This window comes from Parasteatoda tepidariorum, chromosome 3, assembly GCF_043381705.1.
Source record: "Parasteatoda tepidariorum isolate YZ-2023 chromosome 3, CAS_Ptep_4.0, whole genome shotgun sequence".
In the NCBI taxonomy this organism is placed as follows: domain Eukaryota; kingdom Metazoa; phylum Arthropoda; class Arachnida; order Araneae; family Theridiidae; genus Parasteatoda; species Parasteatoda tepidariorum.
The window spans coordinates 7,927,372-7,947,479 of NC_092206.1; the positions used below are offsets into that span (position 1 = coordinate 7,927,372).

Below are 20,108 nucleotides of genomic sequence, written 5' to 3' on the forward strand. Positions count from 1 at the left end.
GTCGAATTTTTCATACACAGGGTGCTTATATTCATTGCTCTTACGATGTACTTTTTTTTTTATCTTAATCAAAAGTGAAAAAAAAAATTGTTCAAGGTAGTGATCGCTTACTGATTTTCAAGTGAGAGAAAATATAAATACCTATCTCGAATCACTCAAATCACTCGTGGAAAGGACAAGATAAAAATCATTAAAACCAGCTTGATTGCCTGACAGAGCTTAGATATATTTCTAAATTCGTTTATCACCACTTGTCTACTACCTTATGCAATGAAACAGGTTTCAAAGTTTTTATTCAAGCCCTGGTCAGTAATATTTAGTTTAGAAATAACGGAAAACAATAAGCCGATAAGAATAAGCAATAAGCATACAAACAATGACAAAAAAATATATTCCTTAATAGATATGATTGAAATATTTCTAAAAATAAAGTATAAAACAAATATTTCAGTAAATTAAAATAAAAAACTGAGGAAAAGAACTATTGAAAATGCGAGAGTAAAAGCAACTAAACCTGTTTGATTACCTGTGGATATAGAAAAGAGAAGACGATTGTTAAATGCCAATTTTAACCGGGCAATTAAACTGATTTTTATGCTCTTCATTCCGTTTTCCTCACTAGTGATTTTGGGTTTGTAAAGATTTTGAAAATACTGGTATATTTCATTAGGTATATGAAACTAATCAGATCTGACAGTAACTATTAAGGCTATCCAGCCGACATTCTTTCGGTATCTCCTTTGCCTAGTATGCCAAGTAATCTCAGCCACCAATTGGTTTTCAACCAATTGGTCACCAATTGGTTGAAAAAGTGAGGTGCCTGCTTCTCGGGTAGGTACTTTGTATAATTTCCTATCAAGTCGAGTGAATTAGGTATATGGAAAAATATTTGCACACATACGTAAGTGGAATTAATAGGTAGCAATATTGTTTGATAAGTACATAACTATCAACATCCTTGGTTCTTTCCTCTAAACTCTTATAAATACATATGATTAAGAAGAAAAATATTGAAATAAAGCGAAATCAAAAAATTAAATTAACAATAGCAATGAATAGATTGGATTAATTTTTATAATAAATATATGAATAATATATAATAATAATAAAATAATTATAATAATAATATATAACAAATATAATAGTAAATAGATTAATTGTCAATAGCAGAATAAATTTTATTTTAAAATTATTTCCTCCATAGGTGGTTATGCATTAAATATTATACATGCCGAATACACTTTCAGTATAAAACTCTCGCAGTAGCTTTGTTACTTAAAAAAAAAAAAAGAAAAAAACTCTTGAATTCCAGTTAATTTTTAAAAATATGTGTTATATACTTTTGAATGAAGCTAATTATTGAATATATAGATAATATTTCAGTATATTATTGGAAAAGAAATGTAATTTATTGATTTCGTAGTATAATTAATAAAAGAAATATCTATTTCGTGTTCAGTGTTCTTATATGGTTATTTATACCATCCGAAATTGTGATGCCCACTTCCTGAATTTAGACATAGATCTGAAGGGGAAGGAAATTTTCCCCAGATCCCTGTACCCATAGTACTGCTCAGTGACCGACCATAAAATTTTTTATTCCGCAGATTTCACGAGCACGTAAATCGCTTGTACGCGGTGGGTCTCATCGGAGTTGAGGATCGAACCCCGGCTCTATCTCCATTTTGGTCCCGCAGTGGACTGATCGTTAATACACGGTTCCCAGCAGATCACCGAAGTCAAGCATCACTGGCTACGGTCAGTGTGCGGGTGGGTGACCACTTGGATCAGTCTGCGTAGGGACCGAGGGTGTGCGGTATTGGTCCTCGTTAAACTGTGCTACCGTAAAGTGCTCGACTTCGCGCGCAGGTCGTCGGGNAAATCAATTATTAATCAAAAATCGAATATCAATTACTTTTCTTTATAATGCAATAAAATCTGGCGAGCAGCTATTTAAACGATCAAACACTTCGTTTGTTTATTTGTGGCTTGAAGCTAGGCTCGCAGAAAATACCGTTCATGGGTTAAATTTAGTAGGAATAACACAACCTGTGACGTAGGCTATAGTATACCCAATTATTGAATATACAGTTGTTGTTGTTGTTGTTATTAATTTACGTCGCACTAGAGCTGCACAATGGGCTATTGGTTGAATATACAGATAATATTTAAATATATTATTGAAAAAGAAATGTAATTTATTGATTTCGTAGTAAAATTAATAAAAGAAATATCTATTTCGTGTTCAGTGTTCTTATATGGTTATTTATACCATCCCAAATTGTGATGCCCTCTTCCTGAATTTAGACATAGATCTGAAGGGGAAGGAAATTTTCCCCAGATCCCTGTTCCCATAGTACTGCTCAGTGACCGACCATAAAATTCTTGATTCCGCAGATTTCACGAGCACGTAAATCGCTTGTACGCGGTGGGTCTTATCGGAGTTGAGGATCGAACCCCGGCTCTATCTCCATTTGGATTGCCTTGATCCAATTTGAGTCTGGTAGCTAGAGATGCGGGAATCAGAAGCAGCGGGAATAGTCACTTAAAATTCTTTGCGTAGGTTTTAAGATTCGTTACAAATACTAGAATCAGTTATTAAATCGTTAGCGCTGTTGTGTGCGATCGCAAATGCTGCTTTGTTGTTTGGGTGTGTTTCTTTCATAAATGTGTAAACTTCACTTACAAAATTTCATATGTGTTAATTAGTAATTGTTTTTATTGTGTGTATCTGTGGGTGACATTTGGTATGTTTGTTTTTGTGATTTTTGATCACAGCTATTTTTTTTCCATTTTACTTTAGAAAATTTAAAACATTTAGCGGCTTTTTCGATGTTTGAATTTTTAAATGGAATTTTTGTCTGATTCTTAGAATTTTCTCTAGGTTAATTTTGATCATCTTTTACAATTATAAATAAATACGTTTTAATTTATATGAATAAAAATAGGATATATTAAAAGAAATTACACCTTAAATTTCTCCCGAAAGTTGTTGCTTGCGGTTTTAATTAACGTTACTATCAGTTTTTTAATGATTTGTTCTTTAGATATTTCTTGCGGAAGTCCGTAACTTCTACTAATTTTGTTAAGTAAAATTTTTGTTTATAAGGATCGTTTGAAGTTCCTATTTCTTTTAGTTGATGAGTCATTGAGATGTAGACAGTCTGTCTACTTATCGTCATCTAATTCACTCATCCTTTTATTAATTAAATTATTATCTATTAAACATCTATCTTCGTAAGTTATTATATTTTAAACCTTGATTAATTTATGTTTGGCTCTACTTTTCTAAATGCTTCTTTATTTATCGTATTTTTCAGTAGGTGTTCTTTTTTTGTTTTGTTTTTGCCTGAAGTGTTTCTTTATGAATCAGTTGCTTTCAAAACTTTATTGAAGGAAATTAAGTAAACTTTAATATCGGTTAAAGTATCGCTAATTATTGCAATTTATCCATTAATTTTTCGCTTATTTTATGTAGAATTTTGTAATTTTCGAAACACATTTTACTGTAAAAAATTTTAAGTTCACCATTGTGCCTTAGTTGATTTCTATAGTAAAAAATTAAATTATTTTATGTTATAAAAAGTTGGAAAATTTTTTGTAACTTCATAACCTGTCTGTCTTTGTACATTGACAAAATTGTATCTAGGGCTTATAGACAAACTCAGTTATAGGGACAAACTCAGTTTTTGCACCTCATCCAATTAAGGTGTGAGACTTATAGGAGCCTTTTCCGGACTACTTTAAAACCCACCGCACTTAGCATTGGATTGTTTAATTTTACATAAATTAAGATAATTTAAGATCATTTCATTCATTTTAAAATTATGCAGTATATGTTACTAATGTAGTTAATTTCCTATTCCACTTGGATGTTCTTGTTTGTTATATTGAATAACAGGCATTTATTCTAAGGTTATTTTCATGCAATATATTCCAAATTTGTTATAAATGTTTTTTTTTTTAAAAATGGAATCAGATAAAGGAAACTAAATTAATTTAATACATCAATCCTGTTCAATTTATCGGTAAATCTGCTAAAATTTGAAAAAAATTATTTTGCCCTTAATATACAAATGAAACTGTTAATATTTGAAGAAGAAAAGCAGTTTATTCACAATATTTAACAGTTTATTCAGAATACCCTCTGCTAACTACACAATTGTATGTTGACTGCAAAAATAATTCAAACTTGTCCAGGGATAATTATTAAATGGTATTCTATACCTTTTATAAGTTGACTGGTAAAAAGAATTTCTAGGAAAAATTCTTTACAATTACATTATTAAATTTAATTGAATTAGTTAAACACTGTATTATAAAGCTATCCTAAATCCAGGGTTGTTAAGGACCCTGGTTTTTTCAGAAAAAAAAAACCCAACTCACTGTTTTTTTTCTTTTTTTTAGGGTTTTATTGGGTTTTTTCATGATTTTATTGGTTTTTTTCAAACTTAATTGAATTTTTTATCTTTTTTTTTTATACTTTATGGTCTTAGAGTAAATATTGCAGCATTAATAAATACCACTAATTTTATCAATAATTATTAATATATTTTATAGTTTAAGTCATTTACATTGATAAATTAGTAATAATATTTCGAATGATAGTAGGTGTGCAGTTACCTTTGTAGAATTTATCTAGTCTGTTTTAGAATAGATTTATAAAAAGAAAAAAAAAGGAATGTTTAAGTGAAGAAATTATTTATTTTAATTCAAGTAAAAGTCATGAATTTTCGAAGTAAATTTTTTACTTGAAAAATGTATTCATGCAATAGTGCATTGCATGACTTTTTCAACAGTGTTATTGTGTCTTACTCTATGTATAATAAAAGAGAGCTTCTAGAACAGTGGTCCCCAATCTTTAGTGGTTCACCGACCCCCTACTTGAAGTTGATCAACACCTAATGCCCCCTTTCTCTTTTTATTAAAAAAAACAAACATACATTCTCTCTAATGAGTGTCAATAAAACTGAAAATAGACTAAATTATACCTGAATCAATTTAAAGTAAAATTTAAATAATGAAGCAATTTTGCCTAGTTAGTTTTAAAATTTAAAATAAAATAAAATGTACCTAAACTTTTTCAATTTTTTTTAAAATGGGTGATATTTGAAGCAAACTAATAAAAACAAGATAGATTTTTTTTAAATTTAATTTTTTAATATAGTTTGGAAGAATTGAAATTATTAACAACTAAAATGTTAAGAAAAAACTGAAAATTTGAACTCTCAGTTGTTCATTTTTACCTCTTCAACCTAACTTGAAGGATTTAGCACAGTCAGATTTAAGCATTTAGTTAGATTTAAGCACAGATCTCCTTTTAAACAAATGTCCAACCTATTTCTTTGTTTTGTGAGATGCTTGAGGACAGAACTAAATCTTCTTTCTACTAAATATATTGAAGGGAACAAGATGAGGAGCAATTCGCTGGATTCTATAATTATTATTTGCAATTTTCTTTTGTTTTGAAAACTCATCCTCCCACGGAAGAGCCATATTGTTCCTTTTGAGTGATCACCCCCAGGTTGAGAATCACTGTTCTAGAATAAGTTCTGGTAATTTCAACAACAAGGAATGCATCAGAATAATGGATACAGGAACATTGATGTTAAAAATAATGTAAATAAGGGGCCGAAAAGCCTGAAAGATAAATTTGTAGGCCTTTACATTAGGTTTCTATATTCATTGCAGTCACCAAAAAAAGTATATATTTTTTTAATGTGAACTATAATTTTAGGAGTTTAAAGAGTGGATGATTGGAATAGAACCATTTCCTAAATGAATGTTGGGCAATTCTATTGTAAAGTCATGCATGTAGCTTATCATAAAGTAATATTTTAGCAAAAAAGAAAAAAAAGAATAAATGATAACAAAATGTTAAAGACGTATCTGTGTTTAAAATAAAATATCTCTTCTCAGGTCAAAAAGTAATTTTTTCAACAATTTTTGATTTTATTGCATAATTTATTAAACTGATAAATGTAAGTACAGTACAGAACCTCTTATCCGGAAATCAGAAAACCGGAACAAAATTCGATAAATTTTCCTGCCATTTTTAATTTTTTTTTTTCCTCATTAGATTTTAGGATTTTTCTTTCTTTTTTAAAAGATGTTTACCTTACCATCATTTTGGAAATAATCATTAGTGTATTACTTTATCGTTTTTTCTTCTTTTTAAGATTATTTCTAAATATTTATTAATTTTTTTAGTTGGGTTTGATAATAAAAAAAAACTGTTTTTTTGTGACGATTCAGAAAACCGGAAAACTCAGTTATCCGGAATAGTGATGGTCTCGATCGTTCCGGATAATCGGTTCCCTACTGTGCTAAATTCCTTATTTGTAATCTTATATCACGAGTCTCTCGAATTTTGTAGGTAATCGCCATGTATCGTGTGTTGTTCTCATTTGCTCTCATCTATTTGTGTTCGGCCATCACAACCATTCCTCATCCACCAACGATAACAAGACAACCCTCACATGAACAGTTATTTCAAGTATCTCTCACTCAGGATGAACAAGACAAGCCTTTCATATTAGAATGCGAAGCTGATGGGAACCCAGAAGTGGAGTAAGAATAATTTTATAAATTGAAGATTCTCTCCGTCCATCAATACTTCTTTATGATATTTTGTTACATAGTAGTATTGTGAACTCTAGCTACTACGATATCAGATACAGCAACAACTCCCTCTATTGCAATATTGTTTCGTGGTCCCGACGAACTTGCATATGAGTTAACGTTATCCACCTCGTAGATTGCGATATTCTCTGAAACAATAAACCCCTGTAAATGTGAACCACTAATTATTTCCTTCATCGCATTTTGCAAATCATCATCACATTAAAACAAAGAATTAACTATCATGAAATCTGTAGCAGTAATTACCGGAAACAGATCAACGACAAAATCATGCAAATTGGACTCTAATATTTATCCAGATCAGAGTTGTCAAGGGGTTTACGACAAAATGGATTAATCCACGGTTTAAACCGTCCTGTCCAAAACTGTCTTAAACTGCCCAAAACCTATTTACTCAAATTGTGTCACAATTTTAAAAAGAAAATATTGTGAAAAATAGAATGTAAATTTTTGAACAAGAAACAAAATAAAGACAAGTTTCAGTTTTTTATTAAAAAAGTTTATTATTCATTTTAATATTGCATTATTTATCCTTCTACAAAAGCATAATTTATCAGTATTAAAAGCATATTTATTCATATTTAAGGTTGTTCATTATTGTTGTTCAATGAATTGTGAGCTTCAAAAGTTATAAATCTTTTCTTACTACTATATTATATTATTTTGCTTTAATAAGTTAAAGCAAATTGTATGAAAGGTATCAAATATTTATTAATATATGTAATTATTATGTGTACAACTTATTATGTGTACACACTAATAGAATTTTTATCTTTTACCAATGTTCAATGTTTTGGACACTTTAAAATAGTTTAGGACAGTTTTAGTCAGTTAAGAACAGTTTAAGACTGTAAAACCCAAGTGTCCTGTTCGAAACCAGTTTAAGACGTCCAAAACCCCAACCTTGATCCAGATGTAACAAACCTTATGAATAAAAAAATATTAAATTATTATTTTACTAGCACTGTGTCAATCCCCTACATTTTCATCGATCCAAATTCTAAACAATTCGTAAGTTTTTTTGGATCTTTAGTTTTAACAAATTTAAATATTAAAAATTATTAAATTAAAAGCACCGCACATTTTATGGAATTTTTTTTTTTTTAATCCCACCAATTTTTAAGAAACTATTTATAATTGATGTTATAATAAACCTTGATGTTAGTGTTTATTTATTTTTTATTTAAAAATGATTTGTTAAATTGCATGAAATTTATGTTATTTTAACTAGATCACAGTTATACATTTTTTTAATATTTAACTTTTTTTGAATATTTAAATCTTTTTTATCACTTTAGTTAACCAGAAACATGTATCTTTCAAAGCAGCTTTTTCCACTGTGAAAGAAACTTGTCATCCTGTTTAACGGAGATAAATTACGCAGCATAAAAATAATGTAATTTTTTATTGATTCAGAATTTACTTAAAATAAACATTGTGGGAATAAATAGTTAGTTAAGCAATAGCATAAAGCCATTTATGTATGGATAAGAAATATCCATACATAAATGGCTCCACATAAGAATGAACTCTCCAAAATTTTTCCAAGTTCAACAAATAAAATAATTTGAAGCATATAAAAGCTTCACTTAAAATGTTTTATACAACATGTAACAATTATTATTTTTTTTATGGCACAAAATTGCAATCTCACTGATAATTTAGATTTTTTTTTTTAAATTTCTTAATAAATTCAAAAACACAAATTGTCTTTTAGCAAAATAATTTTTCTTCTTGCTATTAAGTTAATAAGAACGAGTAAGGGTGCACGATATTTTACTATACTTTATTTACACTTAGTTTTTAAGAAAATTAAATAATGACAGATTTTTGGCATTATTATTTTTTAGAGTATAATTTATACTTAAATTTTTTAATCAAATTCTTAGACTACATATGTTTTGAGTGTAATTTATTATATTTTTACAAAACAGAAATGTTGAAAAATTTTTAACTTTTGAGACTTTGATATGTGTCTTTAAATTTTGGAATTTTAGTGTTTTAATTTCAGTGTTTTTCAAAATTTATTAAAATTAAATTTCTTATTTTAGTTACATAGTTTTTATAGTTAATTTTTGGTTAGGAGGCAAGGGGCCTGTCAAGTGCCACAAATAGCTTCTAAATGGAAGGTGGGAGGTGTTATTATTTGTTGTTGGTGTTTTATTGTTATACCTATTTTATTTATTACAGATATTCTTGGACAAAAGATGGAAGAGAGTTTGATTGGACAGAAGAGCCCAATAGAATCATTCAGCAACATAAAAAGGGAACTCTAGAAGTCAATAAGCCTATTGATTCAGATGAAGGGATCTATCAGTGCTATGCTAAAAATGTACATGGCACTGCTGTTACTAATGCAGTTCATCTAAGGAAATCTGGTATATGTTTTACTTTTTAAGAAAAATCTAGTTTTTTTGGTTATCAGTAATATTTTTCTATTATTCTCTATTTTTTTTAAAAAATTTCGAAGTTAATTCATTAAATTATACTAAAATAAGTGTTTTCATGCAAAAATTGCTGCTTATACTTTCTGTAAGAAATGAGTTGAATGTTAAATGAGTTTATTGAATGTTATGATGTTAATTGAATGTTAAATGAGTTGAGTGTAAAAATTTGTAAAACCTTTTTTTTAAATCTATTTTTAAATAAAATAAATGATTATTAAGAGTTATTTTTTGCATTAAATTATCATTGGGTAAACTAATTTTATAATTTTGTCCAAAATTTTTTAAATTCACTTAAAAAGTGCTCAGGATAGCAGCAAAATATGCCAAAAATAAAATTAACATTAAGGGTCCAAACTTTGGACTGTTCTCCTAACCAAATCATTGGGGACCATATTTCCCAGATTGCAGTTACTCCTTACATTTTGAATGTAGGGAAACTAAATCCTTTGAAAAAAAGATATGTTTATTCAGAGAAAGTATATTTTTGTGTCTGATTTCATACCTGAAAATGATGTCTGCACAATCAATTTTATTTTATAATCGTCATTGAACAGACAACCCAATGTTCGGTTTATGACTACTAACGTTCAACTCCATAGCCTTGTAATTTTGAACCAAATCCAGGAGATGAGTGAACTCCTGTATCAAGTATTGAGAGAAATTTGTCTCCATGAAGGACTTCTTGATGGAACTAAACCACATTTGGGTTATATGGAAAGGAAAAACCATGAAAACCTCCGACGGTTAGCTTGGCGGCAAGGGAACTCTAACCCATGATCCCGCTACCACTGAGGATATTTTACATCAGCACTGTGGCTGGTGCGATCCGGGTGCAGAATTCGATTCAAATTGCTGGGATTCGTACCTGGTTCACCTCATTGGAAGACAAATGCTCTATCGCCTGAGCCACTGCGGTTAATGTATATATGTTTTATACTCGTTGTTGAACAGCCCACCCAATTTTGGGAATACCAATATTCAACTCCGTGGCTTTGTAATTTTGAACCCATTCTAGAAGAGAAGAAAACTCCCGGATCAAGTATTAGGCGAAATTTTGCCTTCGTAGAGGACTTTTTGATGGAACTCACCCGCATTTGCATTGTGTGGTGAGGAAAACCTCCCACGGTTAGCCTGATGACCAGGGGACTCTAACCCCTGATCCGTCTACCAGTGGTGAGGATATTTTGCATTAGCACTGTGGTTGAGGGGAGCCAGGTATCTACCAGCTATCGCTGGGATTCGAACACAGTTCATCTCATTGGAAGACGAACCCTCTATCCCCTGAGCGACCATATTTGAGGTCCCCAGTCAACCATTAAGTTTGAGTTCTAGTGCACAAAAATCCAATCATTAGATCTTTTTTTTTTTTTTTTTTTTTTTTTTTTTTTTTTTTTTTTTTTTTTTTTTTTTTTTTTTTTTNAAGGCTTGAGGTACCTTTGCTGAGGGCCTGTATTCGCACACACATTTGAAAACATCATGAGGAGGGGGGTTGCCAGAGCCTACGAAGAGGTTGGACTTCTGCCTGTTGGTCCGCGGGAGGTATTTTATTTCCCTCCTACCACCCAAAGGTATTAGCCGATGGAGGCATTCCCCGATCCGCCACCTGGGGACGCGCTCTCTAGGGGTTACAGGCTCCCCCGAGAGACTTTCACAATGACAATGAGACATTTCATTGTCATTGTGAAAGAGACAATGAGACTTTCACAATGAGACATTTTTTCAAATCCTTTGAAAAAAAGATATGTTTATTCAAAGAAAGTATGTTTTTGTGTCTGATTTCATAACTTAAAATGATGTCGGTACAATCAATTTTATTTTATAATCATCATTGAACAGACAACCCAATGTTCAGTTTACGACTACTAATGTTCAACTCCATAGCCTTGTAATTTTGGACCAAATCCAGGAGATAAGTGAACTCCTGTCTCAAGTATTGAGAGAAATTTGCCTCCATGAAGGACTTCTTGATGGAACTAAACCACATGTGGGTTACATGGAGAGGAAAACCATGAAAACCTACCACGGTTAGCTTGGCGGCAAGGGAACTCTAACCCAGGATCCCTCTACCACTGAGGATATTTTACGTCAGCACTGTGGTCGGTGCGATCCGGGTGCAGAATTCGAATCGACCTGCCATTGCTGGGATTCGAACCTGGTTCACCTCATTGGAAGACGAATGCTCTATCGCCTGAGCCACTGCGGTTAATGTATATATGTTTTATACTCGTTGTTGAACAGCCCACCCAATTTTGGGAATACCAATATTCAACTCCGTGGCTTTGTAATTTTGAACCCATTCTAGAAGAGAAGAAAACTCCCGGATCAAGTATTGTGCGAAATTTTGCCTTTGTGGAGGACTCTTCGATGGAACTAACCCGTATTTGCGTTGTGTGGTGAGGAAAACCTCCCACGTTTAGCCTGATGACAAGGGGACTCTAACCCACGATCCGTCCACCACTGAGGATATTTTGCGTTAGCACTGTGGTTGATGGGAGCCGGGTATCAACCAGCTATCGCTGGGATTCGAACCCTCTATCCCCTGAGCGACCATATTTGAGGTCCCCAGTCAACCATTAAGTTTGAGTTCTAGTGCATGAAAATCCAATCATTAGATCTTTTTTTTTTGCATACTGTACATCAAGAGAAATTTAAATATTTTTAAGTGTTGTGTCAAAAATTTATTATTTGTTTGTTTATGATATTTTGTTATTCGACAAATATAATCTAAATCTATTTTTTATAGAACTAAATTCATTTGCTGATGAAGAAAGCAAAGAAGAATATGTTGTTGAAGGAGAACCTTTAACCATTAATTGTAAACCTCCACCCGGTTATCCTAAACCAACAATATTTTGGATCATCCAAGCTAATAGTGGTGCTTTGCACAGCATAAACGAGTAAGATGTTTGTTTTTATTACATAAATTTTTTGAGATAATTTTTCTTTTCTAATGGTAATTAGTGATGGATGTTAACATTTTTGTTTTTAATTTTGAAAGAAAGGAATTTTCATTTTCTGTGTCTAACTGTGCCTTCTTAAGATTTATCGAAGAATTAATACTCATGCATGTATTTTCAAAAATAAAGATACAAGTTTAGTTATTTTAGATGAATGAAATTTACTTGTAATTTATCATGCTTTATTTAAATTATATCTTAAAAATTATGTTTCAAATTTTTTTATTACTTTTAAGAGTTGCATTAATAGTATGGTACATTGAAACAAATTACTAATCTTGATGTATAAAATAGAGTTGAATTAAGTATGGCAGTCAAGGAGTTAATAGTGATAAAATTTTAAAACTTAAGCTTTTGAAATGAAATGGTTGATAGTATTACAGTCATCCCCACTTAATTGCATATCATATAATGGTGTAACTTCCTTAAATTAATTCAATTTAATGTAATTTTGTTTGAAAACTGTGTCAAATTTTCTCATTTAAAGTCATCACTTAATTGTATAAAAAAGACACTTTAAAAAAAAAAAAAGAAATTTCGTTTTTCTGATAAAAACATGCAAATACAATACGTGGTCATTTCAATAGAAACTTCTTACCCATTTCCTGCTCCATAGATACTAATACTTACAATTCTAAATATGATTGTTTATTCATCATTAAAATTAGTTTATTTATTCAAAATCTTATATTAACTGTTACATTTCATTTCTAAGTAAATTTTATTGAAAACATACCCCATTTAAGATGGACTAATGCACTTCCCTTGTAATCAAATAATTTGCTTTTTTGAATACAAGTGACTGGAACCAATGGTATTCCTGTTTGCAGGGCTGTTATGATAGTACTTTATTGTATTGCAATGTATTTTTAATAAAAAATGTTTTAAATGAACTTTGGATTATCTATATGTGCTATCTTATCCAATCAACAAAATTATGGGACATATTTTTAATTATTTAAATTTTGAGTCGAATTAAACTTTATTAATGACAGTAGCTAATAACCTTTTTTGCATTGTTGTTAAAAAGTATGAAGTGCGTCTACTTTTTCAGCCTACCCTAATATACTCTAGGTTTTTTAGTCGATTATCAGAATTCACTGATTTCTCTTGCTCTTAGTGTATTTCAAAAAGATTTCTTAAAATTGAGATAGTTCCTAAAAAATTCCATAATTATTATTATTTATTAATTTATGTTTAATTTGGAACTGTCTAAAACAAATAATCCATTAATATTCATAATTATTAAATGAAATTTATAATAAACATAATGAAGGAAAATGACAAACAGAAAATATTGCAGTTAATTTAAATTTCTTTAATATGATTTATTTTCTATATGATTTTATATTAATATGATTTCTTTAATATGACTTTAAATATGATTGTTTATTCATCATTAAAATTAGTTTATTTATTCAAAATCTTATATTAACTGTTACATTTCATTTCTAAGTAAATTTTATTGAAAACATACCCCATTTAAGATGGACTAATGCACTTCCCTTGTAATCAAATAATTTGCTTTTTTGAATACAAGTGATTGGAACCAATGGTATTCCTGTTTGCTGGGCTGTTATTATAGTACTTTATTGTATTGCAATGTATTTTTAATAAACAATGTTTTAAATGAACTTTGGATTATCTATATTTGCTATCTTATCCAATCAACAAAATTATGGGACATATTTTTAATTATTTAAATTTTGAGTCGAATTAAACTTTATTAATGACAGTAGCTAATAACCTTTTTTGCATTGTTGTTAAAAAGTATGAAGTGCGTCTACTTTTTCAGCCTACCCTAATATACTCTAGGTTTTTTAGTCGATTATCAAAATTCTCTGATTTCTCTTGCTCTTAGTGTATTTCAAAAAGATTTCTTAAAATTGAGATAGTTCCTAAAAAAATCCATAATTATTATTTATTAATTTATGTTTAATTTGGAACTATCTAAAACAAATTATCCATTAATATTCATAATTATTAAATGAAATTTATAATAAACATAATGAAAGAAAATGACAAACAGAAAACATTGCAGTTAATTTAAATTTTTGGTTAATAGTTAAATTTAGTTTTTGTCTTTTATTTCTTTTTACTGATCATAAAATCCGTAAAATTCTATTTATCGCAAATATTTTATCTATACGCTGTGCAATAGTTTTAAAGTTAATATTTTTTGAAATCTATTAGTGTGTCTACTTCTTTTGTACTGTATGCTATTTTTTTTGTTTTGGTTTTTTTGTTATTGATGTCTGGACATTTCTTAACAATCAAAATATCTCTTTTCTATAAAAAAAACAGATTTCATTTTTTAGGCCCTCATCTTTAGCAAAGTCTTTTGCACTAGAAAAAACTTTTTTTATTACATTTATGTTTTTTTAATGATGCAGTTAAAAGCAGGGTATCCGCGTACCTGGTAAGTCATGAATTTTGGGATTGAACAAAATTTGTCATGAAATGTCATGATTTTAACTATTATTTTAAGAAAATCATGGAAAGTCATGGATTTAGGTCGCTGAAAAATTCAACTTTTAAAATGGAATTTAAAAACAACTGCCCCCCCCATTTCATGGTGTTCTGAATCTGTTAATAAAATCCCCACTCACTGTCATATTTTATTAAAATATAAAAAATATTTTTATCATGCTCTTCTTTAAAAGTTATGGTGTATGAAAGAAAAAACATTTTTAGAGCGAATTATCTTTTAAACTTCTGTAATTTCAGACTTTTTGTTAATATTTATTTCTTATTTTATCAATTTAAAATTCTACCTAAACAAGCCAGTCATTGGCGAAATTATTTTATTCCGAAATGAGAACAGAAAAATCAGGAGTATTTTTCTTTTCGTACGAACAAGAAAAGTATCTTTAGAATATAATTCTGCAGAAGAAAATTATTTGCTTTTGTATTTTTTTCAGTTATTTTATTGCTTCAACTTTTTTTTTTTACTCTGTTTTTTTTTAAATTTAAAATCTTTAAATATGAAGATGCAGAGTAAAACAGCTTTGGTTATACGTATCATTTCAATTTATGCTATTATAGTGCTTTTTTATATTTCTTGTTGTGTTTTTGTGGGAGAAAATAGTAACTTCGCTAAGTCATGAAAAATTCTAGGAATTAGTGATGGAAAGTCATGAATTTGAAAATCTAAAATGTAGCAGATACTCTGTAAAAGACAATTGAAAATATAAGATCTGTTAAGAAAACTTATTTTAATGAGCGGAATAAGTTGTGATTATTAATTAGACTAGATATTTGATAACGAGTGTTTAGTTTGAAATTAAAAGGTTATTATTAAAAAATCTTTTTGATTCTGTTCCCTTTTAATATTTTTTTAAGATTAGGATTTATTTATTTTTTAAATATGAAATTTGTTTTTTAATGTCAACAGTAAATTTGCAGTGCTGATGTTTCACATCAAGTAGAAAAAAAATGTATCTTCTTAATTGATGAAAGAGAAAATAAAACTGATCTTCTTATTTTCCTTTTTTTTGTTTTATCTATGACATTCTTTTTATGGTGATAAAATTTTTTTGATTAATTAAATGCTTTTCTAAAACTAATTAAAAAAACACATAAAAATTGATTTTAATAATTTTTTACTAATGCATGTTTGGATCTTCATTTATCTTAAAGACCTCTTATCCCCAAAAAAATGTCATCTACTTTCTGGATTTTAGACAACTTTTGTTGATTTCAAATACTGGACTTTCCACCTTAGTCTATTATGTTTTTGTTCTACTTTAATGGTTTAAATTACTTGCAAATTGCTCTTTATTAATTTTATTTTTTTTTGTTTAGTTCTCGAATTACTGTGGATCCAGATGGCAACCTGCACTTTTCTAATGTTACTTATGCAGATGCATTAGACGATGCTAGATACGCTTGCAGTGCTACATCACTCTTCCGTAATGAATATAAATTAGGGAATAAAATTCTGCTTCATGTAGAGCCAGCAGGTAACTAAGTTACTTTAAAATTTTCTGCATGAATTTATATTAAAAGGACGCTTTACCGCAGAAGAAAGTTTTTGTCGGAAAATTCTCTTTCTCCTTTATTACTAATTTAGTGCTAATGAAGTTTCAATTGCTAAAAAAATACATCAAAATATTAGAAGAGAAATTCCCTGTTGCGAAATCGTAAGCTATCATCTCATAGTTTATTTTCATTTGTATATTTTAAAAATTTCTTTTCAGCATTTGAAACTTCATGGTTTACTCTAGGTTTGTCTGAACTCACTTTTTCTACACTTTAAATTTTAAATTATAAATGAAGGAAAAAGAGAATTTGCATCAAAAATATTCTTCCGCTGTATGCTCTTAAGGATTGTTGCTGACTTTTTTCCTTCACTTCAGTTCCAGAAACCAGACCTCCTACTCAGATGTATGTTCCTCCTCCAAATATTGTTGCATTGAGGGGCCAGACATTGGAACTTAGATGTATATTTGGAGGAACGTATGTATCTTTCATTTACAACTTATTTGTCTAATAATTTTATTTCTGTTAAAGAATTTTTTAAAATCTGTATATTTTGTTTTGATTTATTCTGTGAGATTTTTCTCTTGTAATAACTATTGCAGTATTTTCCTATAAATAGGTTGATTCGAAGTATAAATTGACTATTACTATTAAATTAAAGCTGGAGTTGAGAGGTTTTTAGATTTTTAAAATCAATAATACCAACTCTAAGCTTTTATGAGATGTTCTGAGAAGTTTTGTTTTTGTTAAATAGAAGTTTTGATTGTGTAATAATTGCTATACTTTTCTTAATTTTTTATCCATCTTACATACTCAGTAATTTTTTTAAGCTATAAATCATTTAATATGCTTCAAGAAAAATTAAATATTTGAGTTCAAATATTTAACTGGTGAATATCATATAAAACCTTAAGAATGCAATTGTAACATATGGATTTGAAATCTGAGTTTTACCCAACAAAAATATGAAAAAATTTTAAACATAGAATAATTTATGGAGCCATTTAATGAAAATAACGGGTGTAAAAAAAATTGACAAAATATAAGATTTATCAAAGCTAAAAGAATACAGTGGATGAAGAATGAACGGAAAAGAGGTAGGCCACAGCTAAGATGGCTAGATCAGGTTAAGGAAGAAAAAAAAAAAAAAACACTGGAGAGAGAGAGTGACATTTAAATTTATTGTAGAGAAATTCAAAGCCTTCCAAGAGCAGTAAAGCTGGAAAAGAAAAGGAAGACAAGCTTACTTACATTTCAATTTGGATTTAAATTTGACTTGTGCACCAAAAAATATATGTTTCGCTGGATTAATGTATTGAAAATTAAGAGTCTGGAGGCCTAATAATTGTTAAATTTCAAAATTAATTAGATATTTTAGTGACAAAGTTATTCTAAATAATTTTTAGATACTTACTAAGTAAGTTTTAAAAATTTCTGAATAACATTCTTTGTTAATTTGTTAAAGCATAAAAATTCCAAAAAAATTAAGGAAAATTTTGTCTTTATTTATTCTAATTTTTTATTTTTGAATTAGTTTGCTGAATATGCATTAAGTTTTATATGTTGAATTATTTTTTGCTATGAGGTATATCAATTCTTATTATTGAGTGAATATATCAAAACAAGTCACATTTTTAAATTTTTTTTTTGAGAGCCTTTATTATAAACAGTACGTAATTGTAATTGCTTTTCTCACATTCAATCGATCATTTGAATATATAATATATTTGAATATTTTGGAATCGTATGCACATTGTGGTTTTAAATAAAATCTTCCTTTTTAGCCCTGTTCCAGAAATTGTTTGGACTAAAAAAGGACGTAGTCTTCCACGCGACCGTGTTGTTTATGATCATTTTGGGAAAACTCTAAAAATAAAAAAAACTGATTTTCAAGATGAAGGCACTTACGAGTGCACTGCAAGTAATGGAGTTGGCACTCCTCTTTCATCCTCAATGGCAGTTACTGTTCAATGTATGTTATAATGAGTATATTGTTATATGTTATTATGAGTATACACTATTTTTTATGTACAGTTTTAAATTTTCTAACACTAGTCATCATCTTCTTTGGCCTATTGGCAATTTTGTCAATTATCATTCTCTCCCATTTTTTTTCTATTTTATTTTTTGATTATTTTTTGATTTTCCAGCAATTAAAATCTGTATAGTTAGCCCAATATAGCTCGTACAAGAGCACTGTAATTATGTTTCCTTCTAATATCTTGTGTATTATATATACAGGGAAAACACTGGGAATTTTTTTTCCAGATTCCAGTGGCAACCCTGTGTTTTCATCAATATCACTTTTATCACAACATAACTGCTCTCATCATTTTATATATTTTCTAGTTTTAAATTTATTAAACATTTTCTGTGCCAAAGAAAAGAAAATTTGTTTTTTGATATTGTTGATGATACTTGTTCATAAGCATTTATTTGAATTATAGTGATAAGTTTAAAACATGAAGTTGTATTTTTGAATTGGTATAACATGATATGCATCTGTTACTACATAATTGCATTGGTCCATGCCCATTGAAACTAAAAAGTACTTTTCAGCAGTATTAGTTGATATAATTTATTTATTTTAGCTGCCCCTTATTGGATTAATTCACCCAATAATACAAATGGTGCTGAAGGTGAAGATGTTACCTTTGAATGTGTGGCTGGTGGGGTACCAGCACCTGAGGTCAACTGGTTTATGAATGGCGTACCTCTAAAGGGTAATTTTTATAAACATTTTACAATTGTGAAGATTAGTCTATTATTTCTGATTTAGGGCATGTGTATTAACCCTCTCTAAATATTTTTACCAGTAAAAAGTTTTATTTTTTAGTTGTTGTTTAAGAACTATTCTACTGACTTATTTAAAATTTTGTATTTTTGTCCTGTCAAAATATGTAGTTTTGATGTTTTCCAAAATTTTTTATGCATATAATGATGACCACTTAAAAAAAAATGAAATAAACACTGGATTAATTATAAAATCAGTCATTTTTTTAAAAATTAAATCTGTAAGAAGACTGGCAATTGTTACAATATTGAAAGAGGCTAAAAACCATCCTGTAATAAATCTTGACTGCTGTGTTGTAAAATCAAATGTTTGTAGATCATATATTTAAAAAATGAAACATTTTTTTCTCAATTTTCTTAGGAAATTGAAAGGTGAGAGATAATAAATATAAAACAGGGAAAGAAAACTGTTTATGAAGTTTTTTTAAAAAAAAGTTATAGAATGCCTATCATCATTCAATGTCAAAGATCGTCACTCATTTGATAAAGTTAATCCATCTTCAACAGAAGTCAGAAAAGCACTTGATATTTTAAAATGTAATTTACAACAGAGAAAAGGAAATATTGGAAGTTTAAAAAACTTGGATAAACTCTTACAGCATGTTGAATCTTTAATTTTAAATTTTGCTAATCTAACAAATATGCTAATATTATAAAACCGTTCTGTAAATTAAAAAAGCAATTCATGTTTAATTGAAATGTCAAATGTAAATTCCTTCAAAATTAAATAAAAACCAATTTAGGTTTTTGTGTATTTGTATAACTTTAAAGCATATTTTCTAAAGACATTTAAATATTTTCATATCCCCCCCCCCCTAAGTTTAGATATTCCAGTTTGTAAAATCAACATTTTTATAAAATTGAATGTTCTCAGAACGGGCATTAATAGGCATCAGCCACTTTATTTTTAACATGATTTAGTAAAAAATAAATTATTATTAAAAATTATCTTTTCAATTGAGATATTTACTAAAAAAAGCTTCTTCATTAAGTCATAAGATATTACTTTCAAATTAGCACCTTGTTATTCTATAAATTTTTATTTATAAAAATATAATAATTTGTTTTGTAAACATATTAAGTATTTTTGATCATTCAATAATGTATGTATATTTTTTCTACTATAACTTTTAAATTATTTCAGAGATAATTGTATTCTGGGCGTATCCCTGAATTCTGGGTTTTTCATATTGGTTATCTGGCTTTAAAAACTAGAAGCAGGGCATGAGAGTTTTCTGCGAATATCGGAGTTCCGCAAATAAAAATCTTATAATCTGTTGTAATGTTG

At 28.9% G+C, this 20,108-nt stretch overlaps 1 protein-coding gene across 1 annotated transcript in view; it reads left to right on the forward strand.

Moving 5' to 3' along the window:
* Positions 1-2,587: 2,587 nt before the first annotated feature.
* The window catches only part of LOC107449960 (neuroglian), a 40,593-nt gene continuing 23,072 nt past the window's right edge, over positions 2,588-20,108 (forward strand). Inside the window, exons 1-8 of the mRNA XM_016065653.3 lie at positions 2,588-2,747; positions 6,377-6,570; positions 8,833-9,020; positions 11,833-11,986; positions 15,851-16,008; positions 16,405-16,504; positions 17,812-17,999; positions 18,619-18,750. Coding sequence (XP_015921139.1) covers positions 6,386-6,570; positions 8,833-9,020; positions 11,833-11,986; positions 15,851-16,008; positions 16,405-16,504; positions 17,812-17,999; positions 18,619-18,750 — 1,105 coding nt within the window. The 5' untranslated portion in view covers positions 2,588-2,747; positions 6,377-6,385. The remainder of the gene's footprint in view (positions 2,748-6,376; positions 6,571-8,832; positions 9,021-11,832; positions 11,987-15,850; positions 16,009-16,404; positions 16,505-17,811; positions 18,000-18,618; positions 18,751-20,108) is intronic.